At 27.4% G+C, this 16,497-nt stretch overlaps 1 protein-coding gene across 2 annotated transcripts; it reads left to right on the plus strand.

Annotated features, from left to right (window-relative positions):
* Positions 1–1,172: 1,172 nt before the first annotated feature.
* LOC132924420 (ring-infected erythrocyte surface antigen-like) lies at positions 1,173–11,803 on the plus strand. Of its 2 annotated transcripts, XM_060988728.1 has the most exons (4): positions 1,173–1,702; positions 2,353–2,546; positions 5,863–6,897; positions 10,059–11,803. In XM_060988728.1, the coding sequence occupies exon 3, from the start codon at positions 5,875–5,877 to the stop codon at positions 6,880–6,882; it is 1,008 nt and encodes a 335-aa protein (XP_060844711.1). In that variant the 5' UTR covers positions 1,173–1,702; positions 2,353–2,546; positions 5,863–5,874; the 3' UTR covers positions 6,883–6,897; positions 10,059–11,803. The 2 variants fall into 2 exon arrangements, with proteins under 2 accessions (XP_060844711.1, XP_060844710.1); XM_060988727.1 differs by lacking the exon at positions 2,353–2,546 and having other exon boundaries at positions 1,177–1,702.
* Positions 11,804–16,497: the final 4,694 nt, after the last annotated feature.

Genomic DNA, 16,497 nt, shown 5'->3' on the forward strand with positions numbered 1-16,497 from the left:
ACCTATAATACGTACGAAATATGTATAAGGCATACAATGTTTAAGTGAGAAATATAAAATAAGGGGCTGTATTGTATGCTAGAAAAATATTTTTACAGAAAAACGGTATAAACATTAATATGAAAATAAAACAATTTATTACAGTTGGGGTGCTCTTAAAATAAAATAAAAATAGTGCACCGTTTCATGCACTATTACTATACGTAAAAGTAATTTCAGAAACTCAAGTCGCACACTCGCAGCACGAGTACGGCGTGAACTAATAACTAACAGAAGGCGCTCTTGACTTTTAGTTTTGTCGATCGTTTCGAATCGTCGTAACTCGTGTTACAACAGGTTCTGAGTTTCTGACAAGCCATAAATTAATAATTATAATATTCATCGTGCGAACAGCAGTTGATAAAGGTAAATAGGACATAGGTACTCGGCATTCGACTTATAAGTCATATTATAATTTATAAGTATCTATTACCGGCGAGACTTGGCGTGGTGGTTAAGACGAACTTTACCCAATTAGGTAGGTGTACTCACCGTGAAAATCGTCACATAAAAATGACAATTGTCGTACGACCGTGTGCACGTTATAATAGTCATTATAAAAGATACGATTACATTTACTGCAACAGCTATCAGCTACAACAAATTACGGTATACGGTGCAATGTCCAAAATATATAATAATGCACAATCGCACAAGCAATAAACATGGCTGATATAGATTAGAAAGTACAAAACACGCGTATCTACGTGATATAATTATTATACATATGTACGTTTAATCTTGTTTCTTGAGTACAAGTCCAAAGTCGATAGTCGGACACGAACGAAAAAAAGACTCGGCTAGAGAATATCAGATAAGGTGGAGGAAAAGTTTCCGCGGGAAAGTTGGATGCACTGAGCGAGCCGGCCGGCCGGCCTGGTCACCGACGCCAAACGGACGCGCAGGCGGCGGCGTTGTTGAAAACCATAGAAAATAAAACCGTCGCCGTCGAGTCGGAGAACCGTTCGGCGGTGCCTGTACACCTCACCCCGTCACCCCACCCGGGTACCGTCTGACTGGTGCGTGTGCGTGCGTGCTAGACCGCGTTAACCGTTGCGCGCGCGTGTGCCTGCTCGTGTATGGCGCGTACGTCGTACGCGTGCGCGACCGCGTTCGAGAGCGTGCGCGCGCACTCTTGTATGTGTGTGCGTGTGTGTGTGACTGCGTGAGCCGTGTGCGTTCTGTTCAGTGTTTTACTATCAATCCCAAGCGGTTCTTCGCACCATTCGTACCAGCTTCGTTCGGTAGTGTTTGTAGCAGCAGTCCATTTAGTGTTAATCGCTAGTCGACTAGTTCAATCGTCTTTTCGGCGATCGTCAACCGCATTGCCATTTATTTTGCCCTCTAATCATCGCCGTTTGAACGTTTTGCCGTCGTCGCTTGCTATTCGCCGGGCTCGCAATATCAACCGTATCGCACGTGTTGTACGCGACCAAATCGTCGTCGTCCTTCCCCCCCACCCATTGTCAGCAATAGTAGTAGTAGGAAGTAACCGTAGTAGTAGCGTTGTCACAGTTATAGCGGACACGATTACCGCCGAAACGGTCAACCGCGGACGAGAAAGAGTCCCGCCGACAAGTTGTATTTGTACACAGACACATCCAGACTTCACCGCCGACGCAGTCGTTATTCGTAAAAATAATATCGTCTACTGACTTGCTGCGTAAGTATGTTTTTAGATTATTTCTAAACGATTTCCATACGTAGAAATTCTTTGGGTACGGTCTTACTGTGATCATAACCGGACGGTGCGGGGGGTGACGCCGCCGCCGCCGCCGCAGTAGTAGTCGTTGTCGTACAAACGGCGTCGTCCAGTCGAAAATCGATTCAGCGGACGCCGCGTCCGGTACAATAGTAATGTGACATTTCTTCTCGCTTCCCAGTAGGTGATGGCCTGAAACGTGTTGTATACGTAATGTTGTTGTTATTTTTGTTGTTGTTTGCGTGCGAGGAGGGGTGGAGTGGTGGTGCGCGCGCATTGTTGTACTCGTACGACTCGTGTCTCTGTTGACAGGTGGTGGCGAGGTGAGTGGTTTTCGAAAAATGGTTTGACTCTGTGTGACTATGTAGTGCCCACGCATATGGCCGTATACATGGGTTCTAGTTTCTGTTAAAATATTCAAAAATTACGGTTGTTTCATAAACGATCATCATAACTCTATTATTTTATGTTTTACCCCTTTTGTTGGTAGATTATTATTTTACTGTCTACCATTATATTTGCATAAGTATTTAGTAAATAATTTGAGTTATTTTGTACTCTCATATTTGATATATTGAATGAAAACTGTTTTTTTTTTTGTGAAATTTAAGTTGGGTTTACAGCTACATCGTCGGTCGTGCTGTTTCGAAAAGTTAAGATCTGCTCAACTGGAAATATCCTGGTAAATCATGGTTAGTCACTTTTACCACGATTGCAATGGTCAATCAGAATAAAAAGCACACGACATGACAGAAGACGTACCTATAAACCCGGCTAACTCCTATACTTACTGTTCATTATCTAGGTATATATGGTTTTTTAGTTTTAAGAACGCTGTATTGTATTTGTATCAACCGTTACTTATTTCAATTTTTTTATTATCATTTTACTTAAACAATTTTAGTTAAGTTATTTATTTCTGAAAATGTATTCAGTTTGCCAGAAATAATATACAATATATTTATCATTTAAGTTGAATATTATTTTTATTAATTTAAATCATCTATTTAGTATTTCGAAATTTGAACCTCCTACAGTATTATCAATTACTTATTTAATAAAATATCTTAGATACTTATTTTAATAGATTTTAGAAACTTGATTGCTTTTAGTATTTTAATTCACCTAGTTAAAAGTATGTATGTATGTATGTATGTCAGGTGATAATAAAAATAATCGACTTACTGTGATAGGTTATGTAAGATTTAACCTAATTATACCAAACAATATTAATATTTGTACTCGAGCTTGTACTACAATTATTTATAAACTAGGTAGGTATCTAGCAAATACTTATTTTAAAAAAGGTCAACAAATCTTTATTTCACTCTTAAAACAACTTATAAAAGTTATTTCATTAAATAATACCAATATTAAATTGTTTGTATTATAATTTATTAAAACTAACTTAGTATAATCTTAAAACTAAATTTTATACAAATTAATATGCATTAATATTTTTCTGGTAAAAATCTAATAAAAAGATTAAATTAGTGAAATCAATAACTCAGTTGAACAGATAAGTTAAGCCAGGTGTTTTAATGCTTGGTTTTGACACGTTTTGTTTTTATCATTTCAGAAAATGCATCGAATGATAAATTGTTTTAAATCAGTGTTAATTTAAAGCTGAGTATGTCTACCATTTATTAGAATAAATTGTATTACCTTATTCAACTAAAATTAATATAATTGGTTGTAAGGATTCTAAAGCAATCTATTTTTTCTTTGAAAAGATATCTCTTCAAAATGCTATCATTAATTGACAATTACATTTAATTTATTGACAGTTTCAAGCCAAAAGGATGTAAGCAACAGTTTTTTCAAGATAAATATTTTTTATATTATGTTGTAAGCACCATTCTGGTGAATTGATTTAAGATTAATCGTGTCTAAAAAATTAACTGTTTGATCTTATATCAATTTTAAAAGTTAGTGACATAGACAACATCAATTAGCAAGTGTGCATTTTTTATGAGATTTTTAAGCGTCATTATTTTTTTATGTGATTGGATTGCTGTTTATATTATTTTATATTTATTGCATTTTTTTTTTTTTTTTTGATGGTTACAATTGTTGATAATAAAATATATGTATTAAACTATTACAATTTTTCACATTAAATAATTACATCCTAGTTCCTATAGTTTCTGATTAATGCTCATACATATTTGTATAACAAGCAAACCTAACCCTGATTATGCAGCGTTCTCTCATCTTTCAACTTCTATTATATGCTACCCACTGTCATAAAGATATCGTAAATTATAAATAGAATATTGTACACCCTTATTATGGGTACACATCTACTTATAGAAAAATAAAAAACTTATTTATGAAAAAAAAGCTTGGGATTCATATAAATAAACTAATTTTTTCAAATTATTTTAATCTATCATAATACACTAATACGTATAATATTAAAATTAATATGGTTATAATAATTATAAATATAAAAATTAATTTTTCTTTTATTCGTCACTCTCTTGGTCCCATTTAAGATGTTTAATCAAGGTTTTACTGTACTTAATGAATATTAAGTTTTAGTCGCCTACATCAAATTTTTGTACTATATTATATTTAAGCTTACTATTACAAATATATATTAATTTTATAGCGGTTTCCTCATATAATTATCTTAAATTTAAAAAAAATTACTAGTAAGTTTTGTTTAATTGCATAAGTGACCAATATTGTTTTTCTTTACTTGGTTATCATTATTCTTATACATATGATTTATTTTGGTAAGTAAAGTTTAAAAGCCATATTACATTCAACATTTTATTTACTGAACGTGAATTAATAAAATAACAATTTAATATTGATAATTATTGAATTATATTTTTTTCTCAAGAACTTAGTTTTTGGTTTTAACATTTTTAAGATTAGTGTTTATATCTTTTTGGTTTTGATCCATTTATATAATTACTTGAATTAAGCTAAGATCTTGGCTAAGATTTATGTAGCTTATATATAATAGGTATTAAGAAGTTCTAGTTCATAAAAAGAGTTAATTCCGGGATTGTAAGAAGTAATAGTCTTATTTATTACAATAATTGGGTTCTAGGTAACTTCTTGATTTAATCATTACTTTCTCTGAATGTATGAAAAAACTATAAATTAAAATAGTAATATTGGCATGAAATCGTTTTTATTAAATTTATTATTAATAGGTATTTTTTTTTTTAATATATAAAAAAAATCTAAATTTTGAAATTTTTAGGTTAGGTACTTATTCATTATTCAAGTAAGTAGTACTATATTAAAAAAACTAACATTACCCTTAAATTTCATTTATAAAGATATTTTCCTATATGAATTACAATTTAAGTAACAGCAATTTATAAATGTATAAATATATCTACTAGGAATTATTATATTAATATCGTCTAATATTGTTGTATCTATCTAATATTAGATGGTGAGTAAGTAATCTAAATAAGGTGTTTAGGACACAGCATTCATAATAAGTAAACTACAATACATACAATGTTTATTTTTATTTTTGCCTAAAAACAGTGTAGTTGATCGATGATATATTTTTAATTAGGTATAACTATTTGCTTTGTTACGTTTATTTCTTCATTGTTATTTAATTTCATTAAGTGTTTTTTTCATAAAAATCATAATGGCGTTAATTAATTGAGTGTTTCCCAACCTTTATGCAATGGAAACCCAGCAAATTTACTGTTTTTTGGGGGTATGCAACCCCTAATAATGCCTAGGTTTGTTTCACATATTATTATTAATATAGCTGCATTAGCTTACAAACACCACGAGTCTCGACTCATCAGAAATATTTCGTGACCATATGTTGGAAAACACTGAACTAATCTATGTTAATTATTATTTTTAATTATGCTACTTAGATATCAATACTGTAATACTGGATTATCAATAGATATATTTAGACAACATTCCAACAATAAAAATAATATTTATAATTATTTGTTTGAAAATTATTTTATTTGTAGAGTTATACAAAATATACAATGTATGAACTATTCAATATACATTTTTACTATATATAAAATATTCACATATTTAATTTATGTATCTGTTTAAAAATAATTTGATATTTTATGGTAACCTAATTTTCTTTAATTATTCATTTATTTTTATAGATACCATACAAAATGGATCAAGAAGGCAATAACGGTAGAAGAAGAAGCTCAAGGTTGGCTGCAAGAGGCATAATGACTACACCAAAAACAGAAATTACTGTAAAAAAGACATTAAAGAGTTCTGAAAAACCTAAACGATCAAAACGTAAAACTACTGAAGAAACAATTGAATTGCCTGAAGCAAAGAAAACTAAAACTGAAGATAAGATATCTTCTGATAAGGTTGATAATCCAGAAGAAAATGAAACTAACAATGTTGATAATGTCGAAAATGATATTTCTGGTATTTCACCAATGGATGTTGAAAATGATGTCTCTGGTATTTCAACAATGGATGCTGATAATGTTGAAACCAATGTGATACCACCATCTGATGAGAAAAAAGATTTACCAACAATTGAGGAGAAGACTGATGTATCGCTTGAAGATTCTAAAGATCAAAATGTTGTTGAAAAACTTCCAGTTACTAACGATGAAAAAGAAAAGGATAAAACGTCAGTGGAAATTGAAGATAAAAAACCTGAAATTACAGAAGAAGTTATTAAAATAAAAGATCCTGAAATAACTGAAAAGCCGGAGAATGATGTATCTCAAGATGAGCCTAAACAAGAACCAGTAGCTTTGGAAAATAGCAATGGTAAAAACAATGAAATAATACCAGTTGAGTCGGTGGAAGACATTGTAAATAACGATATTGGACTTCGTGTAGCAACTAAAGATATTGTAACACCAAATGGTGATACTGATGAACAAGTCAAGTCTACAAATGGTGATCAATCAATCACAGAAAAAGAGGCCATAGAACCTATCAAAGTTCTCCATGATGATACTAACCATGTTGAAACAGATTTAAAAGCTGTAACTACTACAACTGCCATCACCACCAACAATGATGTACCAATTGTTGAACAAGTTGAAAAGGAGCTAGATAAAGCTGCCGACAATGTAGTTGATAATATAAGTGTATCAGCTGATGACAATGCACCAAATGTGGACCAGTTATCAACAGTTGTGTCCTAATTTTTGCCATTATTCGTAAGTATTGATTAAAAAATAATGATCTCCGACATAATTAATTCTTATAGTTACCTATATAATTATTTATCATTTGTTATTGTATACAAATGAAAGAAAAAAAAAGATATATATAAATATTACTATCTCAAAAAAAAAATTGTATCATTGATTTATATTAATCAGATAAGCAATGTTATAGTAATTAAAGTTGACTGAATAGGTACTGTTAGTTCATTTTTCTGCTATCATTGGTGTATGTCTAAATATACCTAATAAATTGGTAAATGTTAAAAATTAAAATAATTTAGACATTTACTAGTGGATTTTGGTCAATGTTGACATACACAACATGGTTTTGGTTAATGTTAATATAAGTATTTATTAGCACATGTTATTATGGTACTATAGTTGAATATATAATTTTAGATAGAAATAACATATGTTAAATTAAATCAACTAACTATTATTTAAATTATGATTATTTTACTTTACAAAAAATTATTATTTTTAAAAAAACGGAGAAAATTATTTTACTTATTACAATATGTCAAACTGTCATGACATTGTATACTACTTAGAATGCCAACATTTCTACAACCACACTTTTTTGTGGTGCACTTTGTTTTACTATTACATCACATATACCCTTATCCATCAATTGATGAATTTTATGCAGGAGCTTGTTTTAAGGAAATTTGTTGATCCCTTTGAACATCAGTGATTGATATTAAATTTTCTTTACATACTGAAACAAAAGGCGGATACAGTGGTCCTAAACAGGGGGGGGGGGCAATTTGTTAGTTATTAACTAAAAAAAGGTCATAATCTATTTTTTAAAAAAAAAACTGTTGGAATATATGATAATTTTTTTGTGAACGGGAGTGGTGGTGGGGCATTGCCGCCCCTTGTACTGAAAATTGGTTTTTGCTGTATAATCAATCAGGTTAGGCATACAGTAAAATATATAACTACATTGAATGACAATATCATACTAAATGATAGCAAGGAAGCATAACACGGAGGTTATCCAGATATAATAAAAGTAGTTGGGTAAGGTAGTTAAACATTTTATCAAAATTATCAACTTGTACAATACCTTATACTGCATAGGTACTAGATAGTATAAGATACTGAATTATTATTGTAACTTCCATTATCCTTAAATTAGTTTAAATAATAGGTATCAGCATTACCAACATTCACCAATATCTTTTTATTAATGTCGACATTCACTAGTGAATATTTACTAACAGTAAAAATTTAATCAATATACCAACATTCACCGATGATATTAACCGGTGACTGTTAGCATTTGTTAATAATTGTAGACATTCGCAGTAACTTATGTACATAGATATAAAAAAGCAAGTAAAACTTCTTTTAAATTGACATTGGCCACTTGTTGTCGTAATACAAAAAGTGTTTTGTTAAAATGTTAAAATGTTATAATTTTGTTTTTAAATTTGTTAGTGTTGTAAGAAAAATAGGGTTGGAAAGTGGTGAGAGTACCATTCTGCTCTATAGCCAGGTGTTGTATGAGCTATTGGATATGTTAAATAATTAAAATTGAATTATTTATTACTGTTTTAGTAATTTATTTTAATATTGGTTTAACGGTAGGTTAATAAAATTGTTATGTCATTATGTGTTACAAAAATTCAAAATATATGTGTAAGTTTTTATTATTGTGAATAATATTTTTAAATTATAACAACAACATAATTAAAATCATCAAAATATGTAATTTGGTCAACATTTTACCTTCAAATGTCCATGAAAAATTATTAAGTTAATATATTTTATTTTAATTTTTTCTTATTATTATTAAAAGCATATAGAACATTTTTACTTTTAACCATCCAAAGTATCAAGTAGATTTACTTTCCTGTCAGAAAATATAGTTGAAAATTTAAGCTTTGTTACTGCTTCTTAAGGTTACAACACACACCCAATAATAAATACCTTTTAAAATAAAAAAGAAAGTAGATAAATGCTCTGCTATACAGTAAATATTAAGCAATCCTTAATATTGACTATTAAGGAATAAGTCACTATAATATATTTTATTAATTTGAATTTAATGATAAATCATAGCATTCAAAAAACATAAGTTTAAATCTAAGCATTTTTCTACCTCAAAAAGTGATGACAAACAGAAAAAACCTCATATGAGTGTGTTTACAAAATTAAAAATAATTATAAAAATTATCACTTAAACAATTTTTACATGACCCAGTCCTACCATGTTATTTTTGTATATCACTTATTATTATTTCAAATTCCTTAATTATATATTAGTTTTTCTAAACAAAACAAATTGCAAGATATTGTGTCATTTTACATTGTTATTTGTTGTCAGTCTATTTTATATCATTCATATACTGTAATGTTTTCACTAATTATAAATTTATAATAGTAATAAAACTATTTTGTAAACAATAAAACTTCAATTTTCTATTTACAATATTATATCACTAATCACGTTATATAAAATAAAATTGTAATTTTTATAAAAATAATTTGTTCATATTAATGAACATGTCCCTTGAAAATCCCAATATTCCTTCACCGCTGCTTATCTGTTAAATATATAATCAATCATAAAGAGTACCTATCTATCAAGTTTTTATTTAATGTTTTAGGCTAACAAGTTCATGATATTTTAAATATGTATTTTTATTTAGCATCATAATATAATACATACTAGAAGTGTATTTCTTGGTATAACTGTACTTTTCATCATCAATTTTTGGAAAATGTTATTGTATTAACAAATCATGTTTATATTTATAATTATTTAATTTGCAAGATAATTTGTTTAAAAAATTAGTTTTAATAAATAAATAGTAATAATAAATTTTAAATCACTTATTCTGTAATTATATTTAATTTTAATTTTGTATATTCGTTTCTTTACGTATTCTTTACAAAAGAAATAAAAGTTTTTACTTAGTCGAAACTAAAATTAGTTTGAAAAATTGAAAATTAAATATTTTTTTTTTATTACTGTATATAAAATAAAAGATGACTAAAATATTTTGAAGCCAAAGATTTACTTTTATTTGTGATGAAATTAACAATAATGAGCTCAATTTTATATTAACATATTTTTTGTAGAACATTTATCGATAACTTTTTTTTTAAATATTTTATTAATTATTTTTTTTCTTTTCTTACAGGTTTTATAATGAAGAACATTTAGACTTGCATTGACTTTCTACTGATAATATTTTATAACCGTGCTCAGTAGTTAACATATTCTTATTTTGTTTCTTTCCTTTACTTTATATACAATTTTATAAATAAGGATTGTAGTAAATATTTGGAAATATATATGTTAATTGTACTTTGCCAAATGGCCATCACGAAAACTCATCATTTTTTTATGTAGAATTTATACAAAATTTATGTTGAAAGATTACTTATAATTTATAGTATTAAAAAAAATTAAATTGTATTTATATAATTAAAAAATTGGATAAAATAATTTTGGTACTTATATTTTAAGCATATTTTTGGTTTGTATGTGTAATATTGTCGTTGTTTATTTTTTTATTTGATGAAAAACTTGAACTTAATTTAATGTCCATTTAATGGCATTTCCAATTGTAAAATGAATACTGTTGTCAGTGTTCATAATTTGCTAATTATTACATCATGGTTATTTTATTGAAAAATGTTGATAAAAAGTTATCATTAATATTAAAAATAAACAAAAAAAGTGTACTGCTGATAAATTTCTTTTAATTTTATAAGCAATCATTTTATAATTTATCATACAAGACGTGTAAATAATTAAAATTGTATAAGTAAGTGACATTAAAAATTTTTTTTTAGGAATTATTAGTAAAGTATCTTATATTAGAAGTGTTTTTCTTTTTAAATTATTAAATAAATTATCATAATATTCCGTGTTTTTTTTTCTGTACAAAAAGTTAAAATTTTATTTAATATTGGATGTGTTTGTACTTTTTGTTTGAAATATTATTTATAAAACATTTTTGTTGTGATCTTGAACACATGAGTGTTAATGTTTTATTTTAAAATCTATATATTTTTACCTCTTTCTATATTATTGTTTTACCAATTTAATACTGTTGTGGGACCTAAGGAAGGTACCTTACATATTGTATTCCTATATATTGAAATATATTTTATGTAAAGTGGTAGACTTTACAAATTTATTCTTAAGATGTATAAAGTTCAAGTAAATTTTGCAAGTTTATTTTAAATGAACTTTTGATTATGCTCATAAGTATATGTACTGAAATTCTGTAATATGTATAATGGTAATTCTATATAAACATTAATTTACATACAATTGACATTTCATTAAGCTAATCATTTTTAAACATTTATTTATAATTGAATTAGTTTTTATTTAAAATACGTTATTTTCAGATACCTATACTTGATTTAAATTTAAATAACATGTATTCAAAAACAAAATTAGTATCAATAATTATTGATTAACTACTATTAATTCTCGACTACGTGTAGTACAATAATGTAATTCAAATATCCTCCGTGGTTGTCTACATGTATGAGGGCTATAGAACTGATAGTATTGTTAAATATAACTGATTGAATTGATTTTACTTGACAATACTATGTCTATAATCAATGTTAAAATGTACTTTATTTATGTTTATGAATTGCATTTTTTAAATTTAATCTATAACTTGCATAGTAAAAATCTTAAAATGTAACTTTGTGTACACGGTTATATCTATACTATTGTATAATTTAATACATTGTACAAGACTGTATCCAGTACCTGCCTACTATAATAGGACTGATAAAATATTATCAAGATAGATAAACAATATTGTTTTTCAATCTTGATGTAAATTATTTTTATGTTCATTATCAATATTAGTTCAATATTTTGTTAATTCGTTAATAAAATTGTCTATCATTTTTATTTTATTTTATTTTTTCATTCATTTAAATAAAAACCGAATTTTGTTCAAGATCAAATAAAAAATTACATTTATATGATTTTAATTCATGTACCTATTGTCTTTAACAAAATGGTGAACTTCATCATTTCTAAAAATAATATTTTCATTACTAAATGATTTCAACCATTTCTCTAATAATTTTATTAAGAGCTAATAATTTTTAATTAGACATTTAGATTGAAACTTTTAAATATATTTTTATTATCACTTAATATAGAATAATATGTACTATAAAGTACCTAGTCTGAAAGGGTTAAATGTTTATGAACTGATACTAGAATAAAAGATGTGGTCCTTTAAAATCTCATGCTCGAAGCATTCCAATAACCAGTACTCAAAAAGTATCCCAAAATAAGTAAACAAAAAATGTAATTCCACGGGTATTAAAACCTCGGTTGTCTTATAAAAATTTACCTAAACATGCTGTAGCCTGCAGAAATCCAATTTTTAAATTATAATTAATTATTCCCCCCATACATTTCAAATCATATTCTTCACATAGATCTCTATATCCCTACACTCATTGAAACAGCCAAGCTACTCTTTATCTCCATTCCTAGATCTCTGAGCCGTCGGAGGTTGTTCAAGTGACAATAATTTTGAGACCTTATACATTAAATTAAAAAAATAAATCCTAAGATCTAATTAACTTATATTTATGCCTAAGTGCGATTACTGGATGGTTCTTTTTCCCTCACATATACAAGCTACTGTTTATAATTGTTCTAATTTCTTATGCTTATTTGTACTGTATAAACTGTATATGAATACAGTGTCGGTCTGGCTCATGACTGGGCCCCTGGTTAATTAATTTCGAATGGGCCCCCTACAAACTTAATTTCAACTTAAATGAAAAAAAATTTAACTGTCATTTAATTAAATATTTAAACTATTTTATACATAATTAATAAAATTATGTCGTTTTTTTTCAACGCTTTTGTCAATATAGGTCTATTTTTATCCCATAGAGTAGCTAAATACTGCGTTTATCCTTACCACCAGACCACAATATTTACCATGTATCTATGTTCAATTTTTACATATTTATTAGAGTTGTACCCGATTAAAATTTTAAACACATACATATTTTTTATTACGTTTACGATTGGCTAGGGGCCCTTAATATTGTAAAATATCGAAGGGCCCCCGGCGATCGCTGGGTAGCCGGGTGGGCCAGACCGACACTGTATGAACAGATTTCATAGGTACCTAGTTTATAATAATTTAAATGAAAAAATATTAATAATTTAATCACTTACCTATAATACGCACATGTCAGGTACTTATAGTTATATTCCAAAAAGCATATTTCGCTCAACGGATATTTGTTTTTGCACTGTTTAAAATTGCAGATTTTTTGCAATTAAAGTAAATTATATTATTATTGCATTATTTACATTTAAAAATTGTACTAGATTTAAGGCGCCGTTACAGCTTATCGTGAAACATGAGTTCTTGAAAAATATTTTAGTCCAGTTAGGTTAGGTTAGGTTGTTAACCACTGATTACCAATCATTTTCGTTTCGAATACTTTACATACCTATACCGTTTATATCGTAAATTTGAGTTGAAATGTTGAATTTTATATTTCTTCTCGAACTATACATGCGAGTGTTCACCATAGGTTAATGATAATAATTAAAGTTTAAAATTTGACGATTATTTATTACATCTATATTTATTATTATTAATTATTTTATATATATTATATATATGTATGTTTTTGTGAGTATGTGTTTATACCACTGTTAATAATTTTTTTAATATTAAATACAAACAGTATATTTTCAATGATTGATAAATGATAATCATTGAATATAAATTTATAAATACCTAACCAGTAAAGAATAATGATATACTGATATACCTATATGTTACAAATTTTATATTTATACAACACTTATTAAGTACAAGCAGAACCGTGCCGAGGGGTGTGGCCTAGGGGGCATGGTTTAAAAGGGGCGCCAAAAAAATTGAAATGCATAATGATAAACAAAATAGGGGAGAATATTTTTAATTTTTCCCTGGGCGCCAAATCTTAACGGCACGGCTCTGAGTACAAGATTACGTAACGCAAAAATTATTTAATTATTTAATTATTTAATAAATAATTATAATATTACATTTTGGTTTATTTATGGTTAATACAAAATGTCTCGGTTTTAATGTAATACCTACACAGAGGTACCACAATACTACGGAGGTCAGATTGTCTGTGTATTACATTACATTAAAACCGAAACATTTTGTATCATGACATTTGTATGGATTATTGAATCATCATCATTTTTATATACACTAATGAATATATCAAAACTTTCCTAAACATCATTAGTAGACTCAACATGTAGTCTATAATGAAAAAAAAATGTTCAACTATAATACTACCTATATATGCATAATGCATTTATTCTTTTGTCCAGTTCTGAACAAAATTTATCAATTATTACATGTCGTTTTCAACCCAAAATTTGTCATTACCACTAATAGTATGTATAATAAAAGCTTTATGGCCGCCACGAAGAAACTTTTTTACGATTTTTATTTTATTTTTGTATAATATGTATATCTTTTATTTGGGAGCAAAACTCCAACCCTACTCTCTTAGATCATGTTCGAATCTCTTAAAGTTGTAACAACATTTTTCAAACTCTTCCAACAAATTTACAGCCCTTGAAATATCATTGTTTTTGATTTATTAATGAATAGCTATTTTATTACAATGTAAAATGTCATTCCAAATTAGTTAATAGACACAAAATAGCCTGTTTCTTTTTTCAACAGCACCTTTGCGTTTGCATTATATATTTGTATTTTATATTTCCATTTTCATATTTGCTTTTAAATATTTTTAAAAGTACAGTTAATATTGTTTTATAATTTATAGTGAGTGCACGACAAGCCTCTGAATACGATAAAAATAATATAGTACTTACAATGAAGACCAGGCACCGGTAACTCGTGGCATTGTAGACAGTTGTAGTCGGTTGGTATCTGAATTCTAAGTATCTACGACCGTGACGGTCACTTCAACAAATTTCTCTAATAATTCTATTTTAAATAGCAAAATATATCCCTATTGGCTATTCCCTATACACACGAACCTAACCATTAGCCCCTACTTGCTATGCCAATGGTGATAAACGTGGTAGACGGGTGACGGGCCCCAACGCCCGTTAGTTTAAACAAGAAAAAAATGAAAATAAAAATATTTTTTTAGGTAAGTACTATAAAAAATACAAAAGCATTAATGTATTTTTAAGCCCAGAAGACTATAGGTCCTTTACACACACGGGACCCGGGGACGTCGATTAGGTGGTTTAGAGGGACTGGAATAACGTTACCCCAGCCGCCCCACACAAAAATGGATTTTTCTCATAGAACGAGTTACGTACAAATTTCAAAAATGGCCGTGCCTATAATATAGCAGTTGTATTTTTCAAGTTATGTATTTTGTTTAATTCTATTTAAACAAGTATTTTCTGTGATCAAAGCGGTAAGCAAATAATCTAGATAATCTAGATATGTTAAAAAGATAGTCAATACCATTAGCATTGACATGATAGATATAAATAATCATGCTCTATGTAGCCACACTATACAGTTATCAGTATTAAAACAAAAATGTATTAAAATTGTTTGAAGATTACATAGTATAGTTTTAATATTATATAGCAGAGTATTATTATTTGTTATTGTTATATTAAAAAGTAAAATTAAACTCAGTCACTAAAAGAGCGAGTTAAGTCATTTTTTAATTGTATTTATTATTTAATAGATTATCTTTGTAAAAGTTAATTAAATATTATCTTTGTTAATACATTCTATATAATATATACTATAAATTAAATATTTTAATTTATTTCTAGGTACATAGATGTAATTAAGAAATACATATAATATATTCAATAATTTTTACATTCACTCAATCATTTCAAAAATGTGTTTACAACATGCAAATTAAAAGCTTCAGATAATATTAATGACGTTTAAAATAGTTTGATTAAAACATCTTGTTTTACACTTTACAGCACTGACAATTGACATTTAGGAAATTTGATTGTATAAATATTATGTTAAATGTTTTATTAAATAATAAGAATTTTATTAGATCTTCTATAATTGCAGCATTATTAACATTTCACGTAATCTAAATTTTGATATGCGAATATGCCCAAGTATACAATGAATATTATACAATATTTAATAATAATTTTGTGATTATTTTTGTATTAAATTATGTGCAGTCAATAGTTCCGTAGACACTTGAAATTTTCACCAGATATTTAAAATTTTTAAAATATTTTGAAACCATTTAAGCTATTTATAGACATGATACATTTTTAATATTTTTTACATGAATGTTAATAAAAAAAATATTTAATGGGTCAAATTTTGAAAAATTAATATAAGGTACTAAATAAACTATTTTGATATCTGGTTAATTCAGTAAACATTTTTTACATAATATACATTTAATAAAAGTATACATTTTGTATATATTTGTCAAAACCACAAAAATTACTAACTATAATATTTTTAATAAAATATATAAAATCTTTAATTTTTATAGCAAAGGTTTGAACAATTTATACAATACTCCTTACATGTATTTCATACTGAAACTAACAAATTGTTTTTAAAATTCAAATTT

The sequence above is a fragment of the Rhopalosiphum padi genome, chromosome 3, assembly GCF_020882245.1.
Source record: "Rhopalosiphum padi isolate XX-2018 chromosome 3, ASM2088224v1, whole genome shotgun sequence".
NCBI classification, from domain to species: Eukaryota; Metazoa; Arthropoda; class Insecta; order Hemiptera; family Aphididae; genus Rhopalosiphum; species Rhopalosiphum padi.

Excerpts from the sequence above, each read along its gene's own strand:
- LOC132924420 (XM_060988728.1), top strand. The coding sequence starts at position 5,875 with ATGGATCAAGAAGGCAATAACGGTAGAAGAAGAAGCTCAAGGTTGGCT.